The sequence below is a fragment of the Mauremys mutica genome, chromosome 11, assembly GCF_020497125.1.
Source record: "Mauremys mutica isolate MM-2020 ecotype Southern chromosome 11, ASM2049712v1, whole genome shotgun sequence".
In the NCBI taxonomy this organism is placed as follows: domain Eukaryota; kingdom Metazoa; phylum Chordata; order Testudines; family Geoemydidae; genus Mauremys; species Mauremys mutica.
In genome coordinates, this window is record NC_059082.1 from 50,616,102 (window position 1) to 50,630,215 (window position 14,114).

General features: G+C 50.1%; 1 protein-coding gene across 1 annotated transcript in view; it reads left to right on the plus strand.

Moving 5' to 3' along the window:
• The window catches only part of ABCA3 (ATP binding cassette subfamily A member 3), an 81,004-nt gene that overhangs the window by 40,042 nt on the left and 26,848 nt on the right, over positions 1 to 14,114 (plus strand). Inside the window, exons 9-14 of the mRNA XM_044980998.1 lie at positions 1,390 to 1,563; positions 3,077 to 3,258; positions 4,968 to 5,114; positions 7,133 to 7,262; positions 9,429 to 9,583; positions 11,000 to 11,155. Coding sequence (XP_044836933.1) covers positions 1,390 to 1,563; positions 3,077 to 3,258; positions 4,968 to 5,114; positions 7,133 to 7,262; positions 9,429 to 9,583; positions 11,000 to 11,155 — 944 coding nt within the window. The remainder of the gene's footprint in view (positions 1 to 1,389; positions 1,564 to 3,076; positions 3,259 to 4,967; positions 5,115 to 7,132; positions 7,263 to 9,428; positions 9,584 to 10,999; positions 11,156 to 14,114) is intronic.

Here is a 14,114-nt window from a genome sequence, read left to right on the forward strand (position 1 = left end):
CGGCGGCCAGTAAGTCCCTCAGCCTGCGCCGCTTCCAGCAGCTCCCATTGGCCCTGAGCAGCAAACCGCGGCCAGTGGGAGCCGCGATCGGGCCGGACCTGTGGATGAGGCAGATAAACACACCGGCTTGGCTCACCAGGGGCTTTCCCTACACAAGCGGCGACCCCTGTTTGAGAAACCCTGATCTAGAGTTTGATGCTCTGCCAGCGGAGCCACCTGAAGGTTTGATTGTTGTGGGACCTTTGCCCAGTTGTCCATTTGGCACTGGGCATTAAGTGCGAGTACGCTGGGGACAGAGGGATGAGCAGTGTGCCACAAACCCAGCAGAGCCAGGTGCATTCCTCCATGTCAATAACTGCAATGGAAATACCTGCTGGTCTCACTTGTCCATTGTTTGGTCTCCTAATGGCTCTTATTCTTGTTGTACAGGGGACAGTCCAACGGGGAGGGTGACCTCTAGCCAGGCTAGAGAAGCTGTTGCTCTGGATTTTTGTGCTGGGTGAGGAATGCAGGCAGATATTCCATCAGCCCCTCCAGCAATTTTCCACAGGAGACTCAGGGAGCAGTTTGTTCTGAAACACACCAGTAGGGGAAGCTCTTTCCTACGGGGTCAGCGTCGTGGCTTGTAAACATCCCTTTTTCTAATGGGAAAGGTCTGTATGTTGAATTGCTGATGCCCCTCCCACCTGGTAAGGGCAGGACTCATCTGGTGGAGGAAGGGTTTGGTCTTTTCCGTCATCCTGGTGTGACTTACAAAACCAAGCCTGCTCTCCTCTGCAGATGTGCACTGAGCAGTGACTTCAGTTTGGGAGGCCACAGGTGTCCTTGGCTGCCGCACTCTGTATGGTAGGATGCTGGGAAAGGCTCCAAAGCATGTTCCCCTTACTGTTCGGCTGTGCGTGGGGCGTGCAGTCACTTGGGGGCTGTCTGGTTTGATGCCCAGTAAGGGCTGTCTATACACATCCCCATTCAGCATTATTATTAAAAGCTGTGGTGCATGGGAAGCTTATATACCGGACCTTTCCAAAATGGGCCAGTGTATGCATTAAGACCTCACTGAACCTGCTGAACTCTTCACTGCACTGCTTGGAGTTTTCTGGGGCTTGAAACGACATGGTGCAATCCGATAGTTAGTGCAGGGAGGTTGGGAGACTCTCCTCTAGTCCCAGCTTGGCCACTGACCTACTGTGTCGCCTGGGCCAATCAGTCAATCACTCTGTGCCTGTTTCCCCGTCAGCGTCATGGACATAACACCCGCCTTTGCCAAGTACTTAGATCTCCTTGCGTGGAAGCTCTGGAGAAGTTTGCAGTATGTCTGTATCCATTTGTGTTTGTCACCACCCTGTTGGAAATTTCTTTTCTTTTTTTTCCCTTTCTCTGCACTTGCAGCAAATGTGGCAGCTGCCGCTGGGGGTTTCCTTTACTTTTTCTCCTACATCCCCTACTTTTTTATCTCACCTCGCTACGACCTGATGTCCCACAGTCAGAAGCTGTCGTCCTGCCTCATCTCCAATGTTGCCATGGCCATGGGGGCACAACTGATAGGCATGTTTGAAGGAAAAGGTGAGTGATTTTTTTCTCTCTCTCCCTGCTGTTGTAATATGCAGGCCCAGCTGGGGAAGCCAAGCACGGGAAGTCAGCCTGGACACTTACACTGAGCTCTAGAGTTCCAGGGTTGGGGATGTTAAGCACTTTGATGCTAGTCTGAAAAATCAGGCTCTAATCTGGCCTCCTTTTTTGAACCTTGAGACTTGATACTGATCCTGTACCACTGAAGGAGTCTTGTCATTGGCATAAGTGAGAGCAGGAGTCAGTCCTTGGACAGCTAATCCAAAGGAGGGGATCTGTCAATGCACACACTTCCCGGCTTCGAGGTTCTGGATAACTTATACCTCTCTGGAGGAGCTGCCCTCAGTTTGTTGGGAGCACCTCATCTCCAAATTGGATTTGGCTGGCAAAGCTAGGATTCTTCGGTGGTTTTGCTTTTGTTAATTACAAAGTTAATACTACTGTAAGGAATGTCATTTCTGACGTTAATTGAATCCAGATCATCTTTCCCCCGCTAATCTCCATATCAATGAGCCGTCTGTCTCTTTTTTTCCAAAAAGGACATTGTCTTTGCGAATTGATGAAACTTAGCAGGAGATTGAGACATGGGTAGTATTTTTAGGGGAGAAGACACACCTCTCTCTCCTTGGTACAGTGTCAGAAAGTGCAAAAGAGGGTGGATGGTTTGTGACCAAGGGCCCCATTTGGGAATCAGGAGATCCGAGTTCCACTCCTGTCACTTATCCTGTCTGTGCCTCAGTTCCCCATCTGTGACATGGGGATTGACTGTACATTCGTACCTGGCAAGGGTGCCATGGGCTATAATTTCTAACCTATGAGAGATGCTCAGGCGCTACAGTGGTGGAAGCCATGTGGGAGCCCAGATGGGAAATGGTGCAGACTGATGTGAAGGTTACACTAATCTAAGCGGTATGTGGCAGGGACACTGTTCAAAGCACTCCTAAGGGGATACAGGGGGTTTTACAAGTGTGTTAGGAGGACCAAATGGTACATGCCTTAAATATGGACACGGCACTGAGGCTGGGTGGACTGATCTATACCAGCACTGAATATTTTCTTTGCCAGCTTGGGTGTCCTGTACTGGAACAACGTTTTTAGCAATTATTTGATTCCTAGTACAGGTGGAGTTTTTGAAGCCATACTCGGGGGGCCGGGGTGGGGGGGGGAAGGAATAGAACAAGCTGCTGAGAACAAGGTCATGCAGTAATGTAGGTATTTAGCCAACACATTTTTGCAGATCTTTGTAAATTAAATCACACAATAAGTTACAGGCATGTGCTAAACTCATATTTATCGTGTCTTGCTTTCAGATGTGTTTTCTATCCCCCTGCCACACACATGTACACAGTGTGCTAGCAGCGAATTTGTGTTGTGATCCCTTATTTCACAGTCCCAGAGAACGTGCACTGCTGTATATATTCTCCCAGCCTGCGGGTGAGGAGTTCCGATGTGTTACATACTGTGGCTGCACATTGGCAGACGCAAACACCATCTTGTGTGCTTTCAGGGACCGGCGTTCAGTGGCAGGACCTCATGAAGCCAGTCAGCGTGGATGATAACTTCACCTTTGCACAGGTGCTGGGGATGCTGCTGTTGGATTCTGTCCTCTATGGCCTGGTGGCCTGGTACGTGGAGGCTGTCTTCCCAGGGGAGTATGGTGTGCCACAGCCGTGGTACTTCTTCTTGACGGTGAGCACCGCTGCTGCGCGCTCCGTCGCTGGCAACGTCTGAGATGAAATGCAGGGATTCTGCTCTCACACCCAGAGTGTTTATTATAATGGGACTTAAATAGGAATTCTCTGCCCTGTTATGCAGGAGGTCAGACAACGATTGCAATGGTTTCTTCTGGGCTTAGTCTCAGCATCTGTGCCAGCTAAAGCCCTGTGCTGCCTTATATCTGAGGAGCCTTGCACTGAGAGCGAAATGCGCTCTCCAGGTCTTGGCTTTAGATCTTCGGGCTGGGGTTTATTGGCACATGTGATGCTGCGAGTCATGTCACCACACCCCAAACACCTACGTTAAGGCTTAGAGAGCAGCCACATGAGTGACTAGATCTTAGAGTTTGAAACCTGGCAGGCTCCATACAAGAGCAGGTGGTACAGGGCCACCAGGCATGGTGGTGTTTTCTTTTGCCCCCAAATCCACATCCCAGCATGCTTTCATTTTAGTGCCTGGCTCTGTAGGGCGGGTGGGAGCACACAGAGCCGAGCGCGTTCCTCTAGGATACCTGTGTGGGGCTCAGGAGCCAGCTCTCTGCTTGGCAGGTTGTGCTGCGGACTGCTGGAAAGCACAGGGAGTGCCAAGACCCTTTGGATCAGGAAACAGTAACCTGGTGCGATGACTTTTGACACTTTCCCTTGCAGCATGGAATGGGTCAGGCCCACTCTTGTGGCAGGCAGAGGGTTGCTGTAGCAGGCAGGAGAGCCAAATATGGGAGTGGAGTCGGGCCTCTCCCTCCAGCTAAGACCCTGAGTGGCCCTTTAGGTCCTGAGAGCATGGCTCCCCCAGTGACTAGAGTGATTGCAGCCTCTGACTAGTGGAAGTTCATGGCTTCTTTCACTTAGTGTGTTTGAAATTGTTGCATGGGCGGGGAGGATGATGTGCAGTGGGAGATTGAAGAGTAGGTGACAACCCTCTGAGCAGCCCTGATTGCCCCCCCACACTCTCACTGGCCCAACCCCCTGCCTTGGGGAGCTGGTGTTCCACTTGGTACATTCCTTGGCCAATATCATGCTAGGTGGGTGGTGCCTGGGGTCCTTGTGCTGCTATCATCTCCATGATGATGACCGCTATAAGAATGACTACCTTCATGATGATGATGTGTGCTAATATTAGCGTCAATGAGGGATTTCTGGCTAGAACCAGAAGGACCAGCGTGTAAGGGCAAGAGCTTTCAGCCAGTGGTTGATCTACCCGTCAGTGCTCTACTTTTGATTACAGGTGCACTAAAACTGCCTTCTTGGAAGCTAGAGTGCATCAGTGGAGCAGTGAATTAATTCTTCTGATGCCTTTTCTTTCGAAAACGGCTGTCAGTAGAGTCAGAGGCTCCCCTGGGAGTCTTGAGAAAATCAGGGGGCTCCCCTTGGGGTGGGGAGAGAGGGGATTTCATGGCCCAGGGCTTCTGTTGTGTTAGAGACGCTCCATTCCTAGCTGGATCCTGTGAAGTGCTGATTTGAAAAAGGGAGTATTTCTAAAGCCTGTCTGAGGTGTGTCCAATGGGCATCTCTGTATGACGTGTCTGTCTCTTTGCCAGTGCTCTGTACGGCTCCATGTACGGGATGTATTGGCGTGAGCTGTGGCAGAACGAATCCCATCTGGGTTATGCTGGTGGACGGGAGGGAAGGTTGCTGTGCACGGCAGCTGGACTACTTTCACTCTCTCTGTATCTTTCCTCTTAGCCCTCATACTGGTGTGGGACTCCCAGAACCGTCCTGGGGAAAGAGAAGGAGGAAGAGGAGGACCCAGAGAAGGCCCTGAAAAGCCAGTACATTGAGGAAGAGCCTGCTGATCTGGTGTCAGGGATCAAAATAAAGCACCTCTCCAAGGTAAAGTCCCCCATACCAGCCCCTGCCCAGCAAGCAGGAGCAATCTGACAGCAACACATTGCAGGTCTTTAGAGCAAGCAGTAGAGATCCCCCCCCAGCAGGAAGAGTCTGGCACCAGATAGATCCGTGCTGGCCTGGGTAATGCAGTGTCAGACAGGAATAGCTAGTAGCAATGCTAAGGATGGGGTGACTCAGCTCTTTCCCTCCCTTCTCCCCCACCCCCTGCAACAGCCTCTGGGGGCATGTCTACACTACTGGTGAAAGTGCTGTAGCTATGCTGCTGTAGCACAGTAGTGTAGACGCTTCCTGCACCAATGGAAGGGGTTTTCCATCAGTGTCTGTAATCCACCTCCCCAAGCAGCGGTAGCTTGGTTGGTAGAAGAATTCTTTCATCGACCTGGCTGCAGCTAGATTGGGAGTTAGTTCAGTTTAACTACAGCACTTAATTCACACCCCTGAGCGATATACCTAGCTCGATCTACATTTTAAGTGTAGACCAGGGCTAAGGGTTTGGAGTCTTTTTTCAGAGTAGCAGCCGTGTTAGTCTGTATCCGCAAAAAGAACAGGACTACTTGTGGCACCTTAGAGACTAACAAATTTATTTCAGCATAAGCTTTCGTGGGCTACAGCTCACTTCTTCGGATGCATAGAATGGAACACACAGACAGGAGATATTTATACATACAGAGAACATGAAAAGGTGGAAGTATGCATATCATCAGCAGGAGAAAAAAAAATTTTGAAGTGATAATTGAGATGACCCATAGAAGGTGTGAGGAGAACTTAACATAGGTTTGGAGTCTGTCACTTTCATGAGCCATGGGGATTGCAGGAAATGACTAAAGGTGTTTGTTACAACGCTCTGGAAACCAAAGTCCTCACTTTGGAGTCCCTAGAAGACATCAGTGGGGCTCCTCGTGCTTCAGACCCATTCCCTTCCCCTACCTGGAGCAGTGGCACCAGAGCACAGGGCTGCATACAACTCCTCTGTCAAAAAAGAGTTCGAAGGCTGGGGTGTAGCTGCAGCAGCCGTGCATGCAAAAAACCCCTCCTGGCATTCAGTGGGTCCTGTGCTGCTATGGGGATGGGCTACTGCCATGCTAGCTATGCGCACTGAGCTCCCAGTGGGCATGCATCCTGGTTGCACTGAGCAGTCCTTCCTTTGGCCCTCTCCTGACGTCTTTCTGCCTCTATGCCCGACGCATCAATTAACAAATATCGAGCTAGCTCCCTCCTTTCCTCCCTTCTGCAATCACCTACTGTTAAACCACCCCCACCGTAGGGACCGCACCCCGTTCTGTACTGTCAGTGTGTACTGTGCGTTTGGCCTGGATCTCCCATCATCCAGCTCCATGCGTGACATGCAAGCTGCTGGGTAAACCCCCTCATTACATGGGCTTTGGGCTTTTAAACAATGGATCAGGTTGGATTCCTAGGCCCTTGCTGATTGTCTGGCTACGCATGCTGAGGAGGGACAGGAAGTGTTGATCTACACCAGATCCCTGTAGCTGATGGCATGGGATTGATGGATGCTGAAAAAACATCTGCCTACAGGCTGGTGGCCATGACACGGGCTTGGGGGATTTGGGGCACACCTGTCCTTCCCCAGGGGTCTGAATTGCCCTCTCTTATATTTTAAAAACTGCCTAACCATAGCTCCCATTTCAATAGGCTGCCATCTTCCTGAGTAGATTATAGCTGGGCGTTGTTAACCAGTAGCCAAGGCTCACACCATGGGTGGTAGCATTTTTGCAGTGGGATAAAACAATCTGTCCGTGCATATGGAGAAACCCAACATTTTAACATAGCCACTCAAGGGATCTGCATACACTGGCTGCATAATGTTGTAGATTTGAAATTGCTCTGCTTAGTCACACTTAGGGGTGGTCTCCTAAGACGTGAGGTGGCCTCATCAGGAGGTGGTCTCTTGTACGTGCTGTGGGATGAAGGGTGCAATGGATAGGCAAGATGAATGTGTGTTTCTTTCTAATACTCGGCTTCTCTCTCTGCTTCTGCAGGTGTTCAAAGTGGGGAGCAAGACCAAGGAGGCAGTAAGGGACTTGACCCTGAACATGTATGAGGGGCAGATCACTGTCCTTCTGGGACACAACGGTGCTGGGAAGACGACCACCCTGTCCATGCTCACAGGTACAGCCCCCAGGCCATCCAGGGGCAGGCGCACTGCAGCACGGTGGATATGGCTGAGCGTGCCCAGGTGACAGCGCGTTTCCTGGTGCAGGGTTGTATCTTGCTTTGGAGCATAACCATCTGCTGAGGTGCCTGGACTCTCTACTGGTGTCTGATCCATCCCCAAAGCAGCATCCTGTGACTACTGCAGCACAATCGACTCTTCTTCTTTGGTTCCCATCCGCCAGCCGAATGAAATCTTTTCACTGCTTTCTACCTTGTACCAGCTTCATTCATCTTTAAACCTTTCTTCACCGTGTCTGTCCTATGCATCCTCAGTCTCCCTCTGTTCCGAGTCCTTTATGCTCTGGTATGTGTCACCCTACGCAGTATCTATTCCAAGTCTATCTGTGACACGTCTAAACCATCGCAGTTGTCTTTCTTGAACCCTCTGCAACGGCATTATTTCTTGCCCTCTACATTTTCTTATCACTGCATTTTTAATTTTCTGCAGCCTCAAAGCTCTCAGCGTTCCCCTCAGCCAGTTCATTTCTGCAGTCAAAATCTTGTTTGTCAGCTTTCCTCAGACTCCAGCATTCCAACCCACACGGTAGTGTTCATCAAAATGTCTTTAGCCTTCCAGATCTTGCAGTTTTCTGAATGCAGTTGCTGTTACTCCAAGTCTTTTTGTGTCATTGTAACAATTCCCATTCTCCACTCCTAGTCTTCCAAGGCACACAAGATTTCCCAGATGTTCTAGTTCTTTGTCTCTGACTTTGATCTTTACCTTTTCCTCCTGTCTTCCAATTGCCATTTTTTTTTTGTCTTCTCCATGCTGATCTTACATCCAAATTTTCTACTTTCCCAGTCGGCCTTGTCAGATGTTCTTTGTAAATCTTCCTTGGTCAGTGCTGGTGGGGGAGGGGAGCAATATTGTCTGTGCGTTATTCTCAGTCCTCCCATACAATGTGACTTCTCTCAGGGCTACAGCCTATACTGCTTCCAGTATCGAGTGGAACAAACCTGCCGATTAGCGTGCGCCCTTCTCTCGTTCCTGTGGTCATCCTGACCCGCTCCATCAGCTTCTTGTCAACTCTCACCGCACTCAGCAACTTGCTGTAGATTTTTTTCCTCTCAGCTTGATCAGTTTCTCTGGGGTGCTATACGTTCTCCTAACTCACCATGCCCCTTGCTGCTAAGTGCTATCAAAAGCCTGTTTGAAGTCTAAAAGTTGTTCTATGCACTTCTCCAGTGTCTGTCCTATTACAAATAGGTGAGCTGTTGTACTTTGCACTGGCCTGTTCCTTTGCACACCCTGCTTCCACATACCTCCTTGTTTTCCTGTGCGACGCCTTGGTGAATGCCACAGAACGATAGACTGTTGCTATTGCACAGCAAATGGCTATCTGGAAATGAGAGGCTCTTGATAATTCAGGGAGCTGTGGGGTGACATGTGGCCCCTTTCTCCTCCTCATGGGGCCTGCCTCTGCTGGCGCAAGAACCAGAAGATGAAATGTGGGAATCTCAGCCAGGCTCTCTTGCTTGATGGCTGAATTCCCCGGATTGGCCCACCCTTCATGTGGCTCTCAGCAGTGTGTGGGGCATAGGACTTGCCAAGCCAGATCAGACCATTGGTTAAGCCAGTCTGGTATCCTGCCTCCTGTAGCAGCCAATAGCTGATGTATCCGAGGATAGCACAACCCCTGCCAGTTATGCAAAGGGAGGAGTGAATTCCTGGTCCCTGCAGTGAGTCGTCCCTCTCCCTGCAGCAACGTGCTTTGCTGGCTGATCAAGGCTATGCAGCCAAGCCAGGACTGAGACTTCATTGGCTTTGAAGGGGATTTCAGGAGGTGGGGGCCAGGGGCTGTGCACTGCTGCATGGCAGACACTGGTTCACATCCCCACCCATCTGTCTCTCTCCCTGCTCAGGCCATTCTGGGAGCTCTGTGAAATCAGCTCCGTCAGGATAGAGGGAAGAAGCTAATTAAGGGGTGGTACAGAGTGACTCTAAGGGGAGCCCCATTCAGTTCTTCGAAACACAGTGGCTAAAGTGAAGGTTAGTCAGCCTAGGGCGAGGGATGTGGGAAACCCACAGGGCTTGGGAGCTGAGGGCTTCAGTGTGGGCTGGGAGGAGACAGGGCCCTGGCACCTCACCGCTCTTACCTACATGTGGTTGTCACCTCCTAGGTCTGTATCCTCCCACAAGCGGCCAGGCTTACATCAGCGGCTACGAGATCTCCCGGGACATGGTTCTGATCCGAAGGAGTCTGGGTCTGTGTCCCCAGCATGACGTTCTGTTTGACAACATGACAGTGGCAGAGCACCTGTACTTCTACTCTGGGGTGAGCGGAGGACATGCGGCGTCCTGGGAGGGAAGAGGCCAGGGGCCTCGCTGTGCCTGCAGAAGCGTTGGTGTCTCAGTAGCATAATGGTGGCCGGTAGCTCTGGGCTGGGCACAGCAGTTGCAGTCAGTAATGTAGCGCCATGTTACTCCTGCGTGCCCCCTGCACTGAACACTGATGTTTATACTTTTCATACAAATAATAGAAAATAATGTTTATCCTTTAATTTTCTATCCATACTGGGGCTATCTACATGCCAGCTTGCAGCTGGTTTGGTTGAACAGGTGCAAACCCTGCAAAAGCACTGTCTTTGGTTTGAATAGCTTATTCCATCCAGTTTATCTTAAACCTGTAGCTGATCCATTTCAGCTAATCCAAAAGAGTTGGATTTAAACTGGGGCGTGCACCAGATTATAATGACACCAAGTTATGCTGCTGCAACTCAGCAGGTGGACAAGCCTATGGCCTGTGAAATGTTGTAGAGTGTATGAGAGAGCGATTGGGAAGTTTGCTTCCTTGGTCATCGATATGAGAGACCGTGGATGGGTGCGTAGCATCTAACTACTCTTGGATGCCTGCCAGCTATTCTGTTGAGTCCAAATTCCCTTCCCTCCTTGTAGCTCTGTGCAAATGGGGCAGGATGAGCTGAACTCACCATCCAGGGCAGACCATGGTCCTTGTTAAATTCTGAAGGGAATGGGGCTTCCCCCACATGCTCATTTGCATTTGGGGGCCTTTTCCCATGTAGCGCTGCAGCTCTAGAAGACCTGAGAGAGCAGCAGAGCCCCTGGCGGAGCGGCTCCAGGGATGCTCTTTCACTGAGACATCTTGCTGTCCAATTTCCCAGCCTGCTGGGGGTGGAGGGTTACTGGACTGGAGACTGGGTGGCTGGAAGGAGAGTTGCAAACAGCGCAGTCCAAGCAGAACCACTCCCTGCCCCCTTTTTCTCCTGTCTTTGGCCTTAGTTGTAAGCTTCTGGTTCGGCCAAGCTAAGCAAAGACTCCAATAGTTCAGCTCAGGGCGTCCCTCTTGGCTGGCTCTCTGCAAACCCAGCTGGGATTTAGCCTCTAGGAATCCCATTAAGGCTGTCGCGTTGGGGCAGCCGCTGGGACTGGCTGTGCCAGAGCAGCATGGCCTCTCCCAGGGGACAGGAAGGGTCTGATCAGGAGATTCCTGCGGGAAAGGATTCACTCTGTGGCAGGAGATGAGCGGTTAACTTCTTCCCTTTCTCCTGACTTTGCATTCCTGGTTAATGCAGAAGCGTGGGTAGAGAGGGAGTATGAGGCATGTCCTTACACCCAGGAGCTGAGTGAACAAGGCCCCTTGCATAGGGGCTTTCCTGCCTGCTTGTGTCAGGTTCGTCCCTGCTGGGTTTGCTTTCTTTACCGTTAACCCTTATTTCACCTTGTCTGCCAGCTGAAGGGCTACCCCTCGCTGAAGTGCCCGGAGGAGATTGACCGCATTGTGAGGCTGCTGAACCTGGAGGAGAAGCGCTGCTCTCTGTCGAAGTCACTGTCCGGGGGCATGAAACGCAAGCTGTCCATCGGCATCGCGCTCATCGGGGACTCCAAGGCAGGTGGCCCTGTGGAGCCCAGCGGCTGGAGTGCTAGTGAGGGAGCTCCCTGGCAGAGTGGCTGGTCCCGAGCCCCTCCCGCTCTGCCACCTGGAGGTGCACTGGTGATCTCAGGGGCACAAGGAGGCTGTGTCATTCAGTGGCTAGAGCAGAGGGCTCTCTGGGGAAAGGGCTGTGGCAAACTGCTGCTGCCACCTGTGCCTGGCCCCGGCCTGCTGGAGCAGGATGGGCGCTGAGCCCCTCCCCTCATGAGTCAGGAGGGTTGTTAGAACGGCACGTGTTGGGGGGCGGGGAGTCCGGTGCCCCCAGAATGGAAGGCAGGAGGCCAGGCTGCCTTTTCCAGACTAGCGCCAAAGTTGGTACCGACAGCGTCTAGACTGGTGGGGCAGCCGAGTGTGTGGCAGTTGGTCCCTCCACTGTGCCCATGACAGACTTGTGCAGAGCTGTGTTCAGCCCAGGCTGGGGACATCCCTCTGCGCTGTGCCGTGTCTGTTCAGAGCTGCTAGCTCAGGGATGCGGTCAGCCCAGGCCTTGCAGATCCCTGCGGGCCACAGAATCATGGAAACGGGATGGATGGGACCTTAAGTAATCATGAATTCCAGCCCCCTGCACTGAGGAAGGGCCACACAAATCTCGTAGACCATCCCTGGCAGATGTTCGTCCTACTGGTTCTTAAAGCCTCCAATGACGGGGATTCCACAACCTCCCGTGGAAACCTGTTCCAGAGCCCAACTGCCCTTGTAGCTAGAAAGTTTCCCCTAATGTCTAACCTAAAGCTCCCAGGCTGCAGACTAAGCCCATTACTTCTTGTCCTACCTTGAATGGACAGGAGAACAATTGATCACAGTCCTCTTGGTAACAGCCCTTAACACATTTGAAGACTGTTCTTAGGTCCCCCCTCAGGCGTCTTTTTTTCAAGACTAAACATACCCAGGTTTTAACCTTTCCTCTTAGGACACGTTTTCTAAACCTTTTTTAATTCTATTGTTCTCCTGTGGAGTCTCCAATTTGTCCCAATCTTTCCTAAAGTGTGGAGCCCAGAACAGGACACAGGACGCCAGCTGAGGCCTCACCAGCGCTGAGTAGAGCAGGACAGTTACCTCCCGTGTCTTACATGCAACATTCCTGTTAATACACCCCAGGCTGCTATTAACCTTTTTCACACCTGCATCACACTGTTGATTTATATTCAACTTGTGATCCTCTGTAACTCCCAGATCCTTTCCTTACTGCCGATTCCCCACTTTGTAGCTGGGCATTTGATTTTTCCTTTCTAAGTGTAATAATTTGCACTTGTCTTTATTTAATTTCATCTTGTTGATTTCAGACCAATTCTTCAATTTGTCAAGGTCGTCTCAAATTCCAATCCTGTCCTCCAAAGTGCTTGCAACCCCTCCTAGCTTGGTGTTATCTGCAAATGTTATAAGCATCCTCTCCACTCCATTATCCAAGTCATTAATGAGAATATTGCATAGTACCCAACCCAGGACTGACTCCTACATGACCCCATTAGATACGTCCTCCCATTTTGACAATGTACCATTGATAACGACTCTTTGAGTACAGTCTTTCAACCAGTTGTGCACCCACCTTATAGTAATTTCATCTAGACTGTTTCTCTAGTTTGCTTATGAGATTGTGATGTGGGACTGGGTCAAAAACCTAACTAAAAGTGAAGATATATCACATCTACTGCTTCCCCCTTCCACTAAGCCAGTAACCCTGTCTAAGAAGGCAATTAGGTTGGTTTGGCATGATTTGTTCTTAACAACTCCGTGTTGGCTATTCCTTATAACGCCGTTATCCCCTAGGTGCTTACAAATTGATTGTTGAGTAATATGTTCCAGTATCTTTCCAGGGATTGAAGTACAGCTGACTGGTGTGTATTCCTCAGGTCCTCTTTGTCCCCCGTTTTAACTACAGGTACTATGTTTGCTCTCCTCCCGTCCTCTGGGACTTCACCTGTTGTCCATGTATTCTCAAAGATAATTGCTAATGGCTCTGAGATTGCTTCAGCTAGTTCCATAAGTGCCCTAGGATGAATTTCATCAGGCTGTGCTGAAGTGAATTCATCTAACTTAACTAAAGATTCCTTAACCTGTTCTTTCCCTATTTTGGCCTGCATTCCTCCCCCCTTGTTGTTAATATTAATTATGTTGAATATCTGATCATCATTAACCTTTGTAGTGAAGACTGAAGCAAAGCAGGCATTAAACACCTCGGCCTTCTTGATGTCATCAGTTATTAGCTTTCCTTCCCTACTATGTAGAGGTCCTACACTTTCTTTCCTCTTTTTCCTTCCGATAATGTATTTAATGCCTTTTATGTCCCTTGCTAGGTGTAACTCATTTTGTGGCTAACTGTTCTGATTTTGTCCGTATGTGCTTGTGCTGTTCTTTCGTACTCCTCCTTAGCAAGTCGTCATCTTTCCACTTCCTGTAGGATTCCTTTTTGATATTTAGATCATGAAAGAGCTCGTGACGCAGCCATATTGGCCTCTTCCTATTTTCCCTCCTTGCATCAGGATAGTTTGCAGTTGTCGCCATGAGAAACTGCCAGCTGTCCTGAACTTCTTTATCCCTTAGATTTTCTTCCCATGGGACCTGACCTACCAGTTCCCGGAGTTTGTTAAAGTCCATTGTCCTTATTCTGCTATTTCACTCTTTCCTTTCCTTAGAATTGTGAATCACTTTCACCCAAATTGTCTTCCACCTTCAGATTCACTACCAGTTCCTCCCTGTTGCTCAAAATCAAGGCTAAACTGGCTGTCTGCCTGGTTCTTTCCTCCACATTCAGAAACAACTTGTCCCCAATACCCTCCAAATATTTACTGAAAAGTTTGTCTTTTGCCACATTACTTTCCGAACAGATGTCCGGGTAGTTCCAGTCCCACATTACTACCAGCTCTTGGGCTTTGGATAGTTCTGTTTTTTGCCTCATCCACCTCCTCTTCCTGAT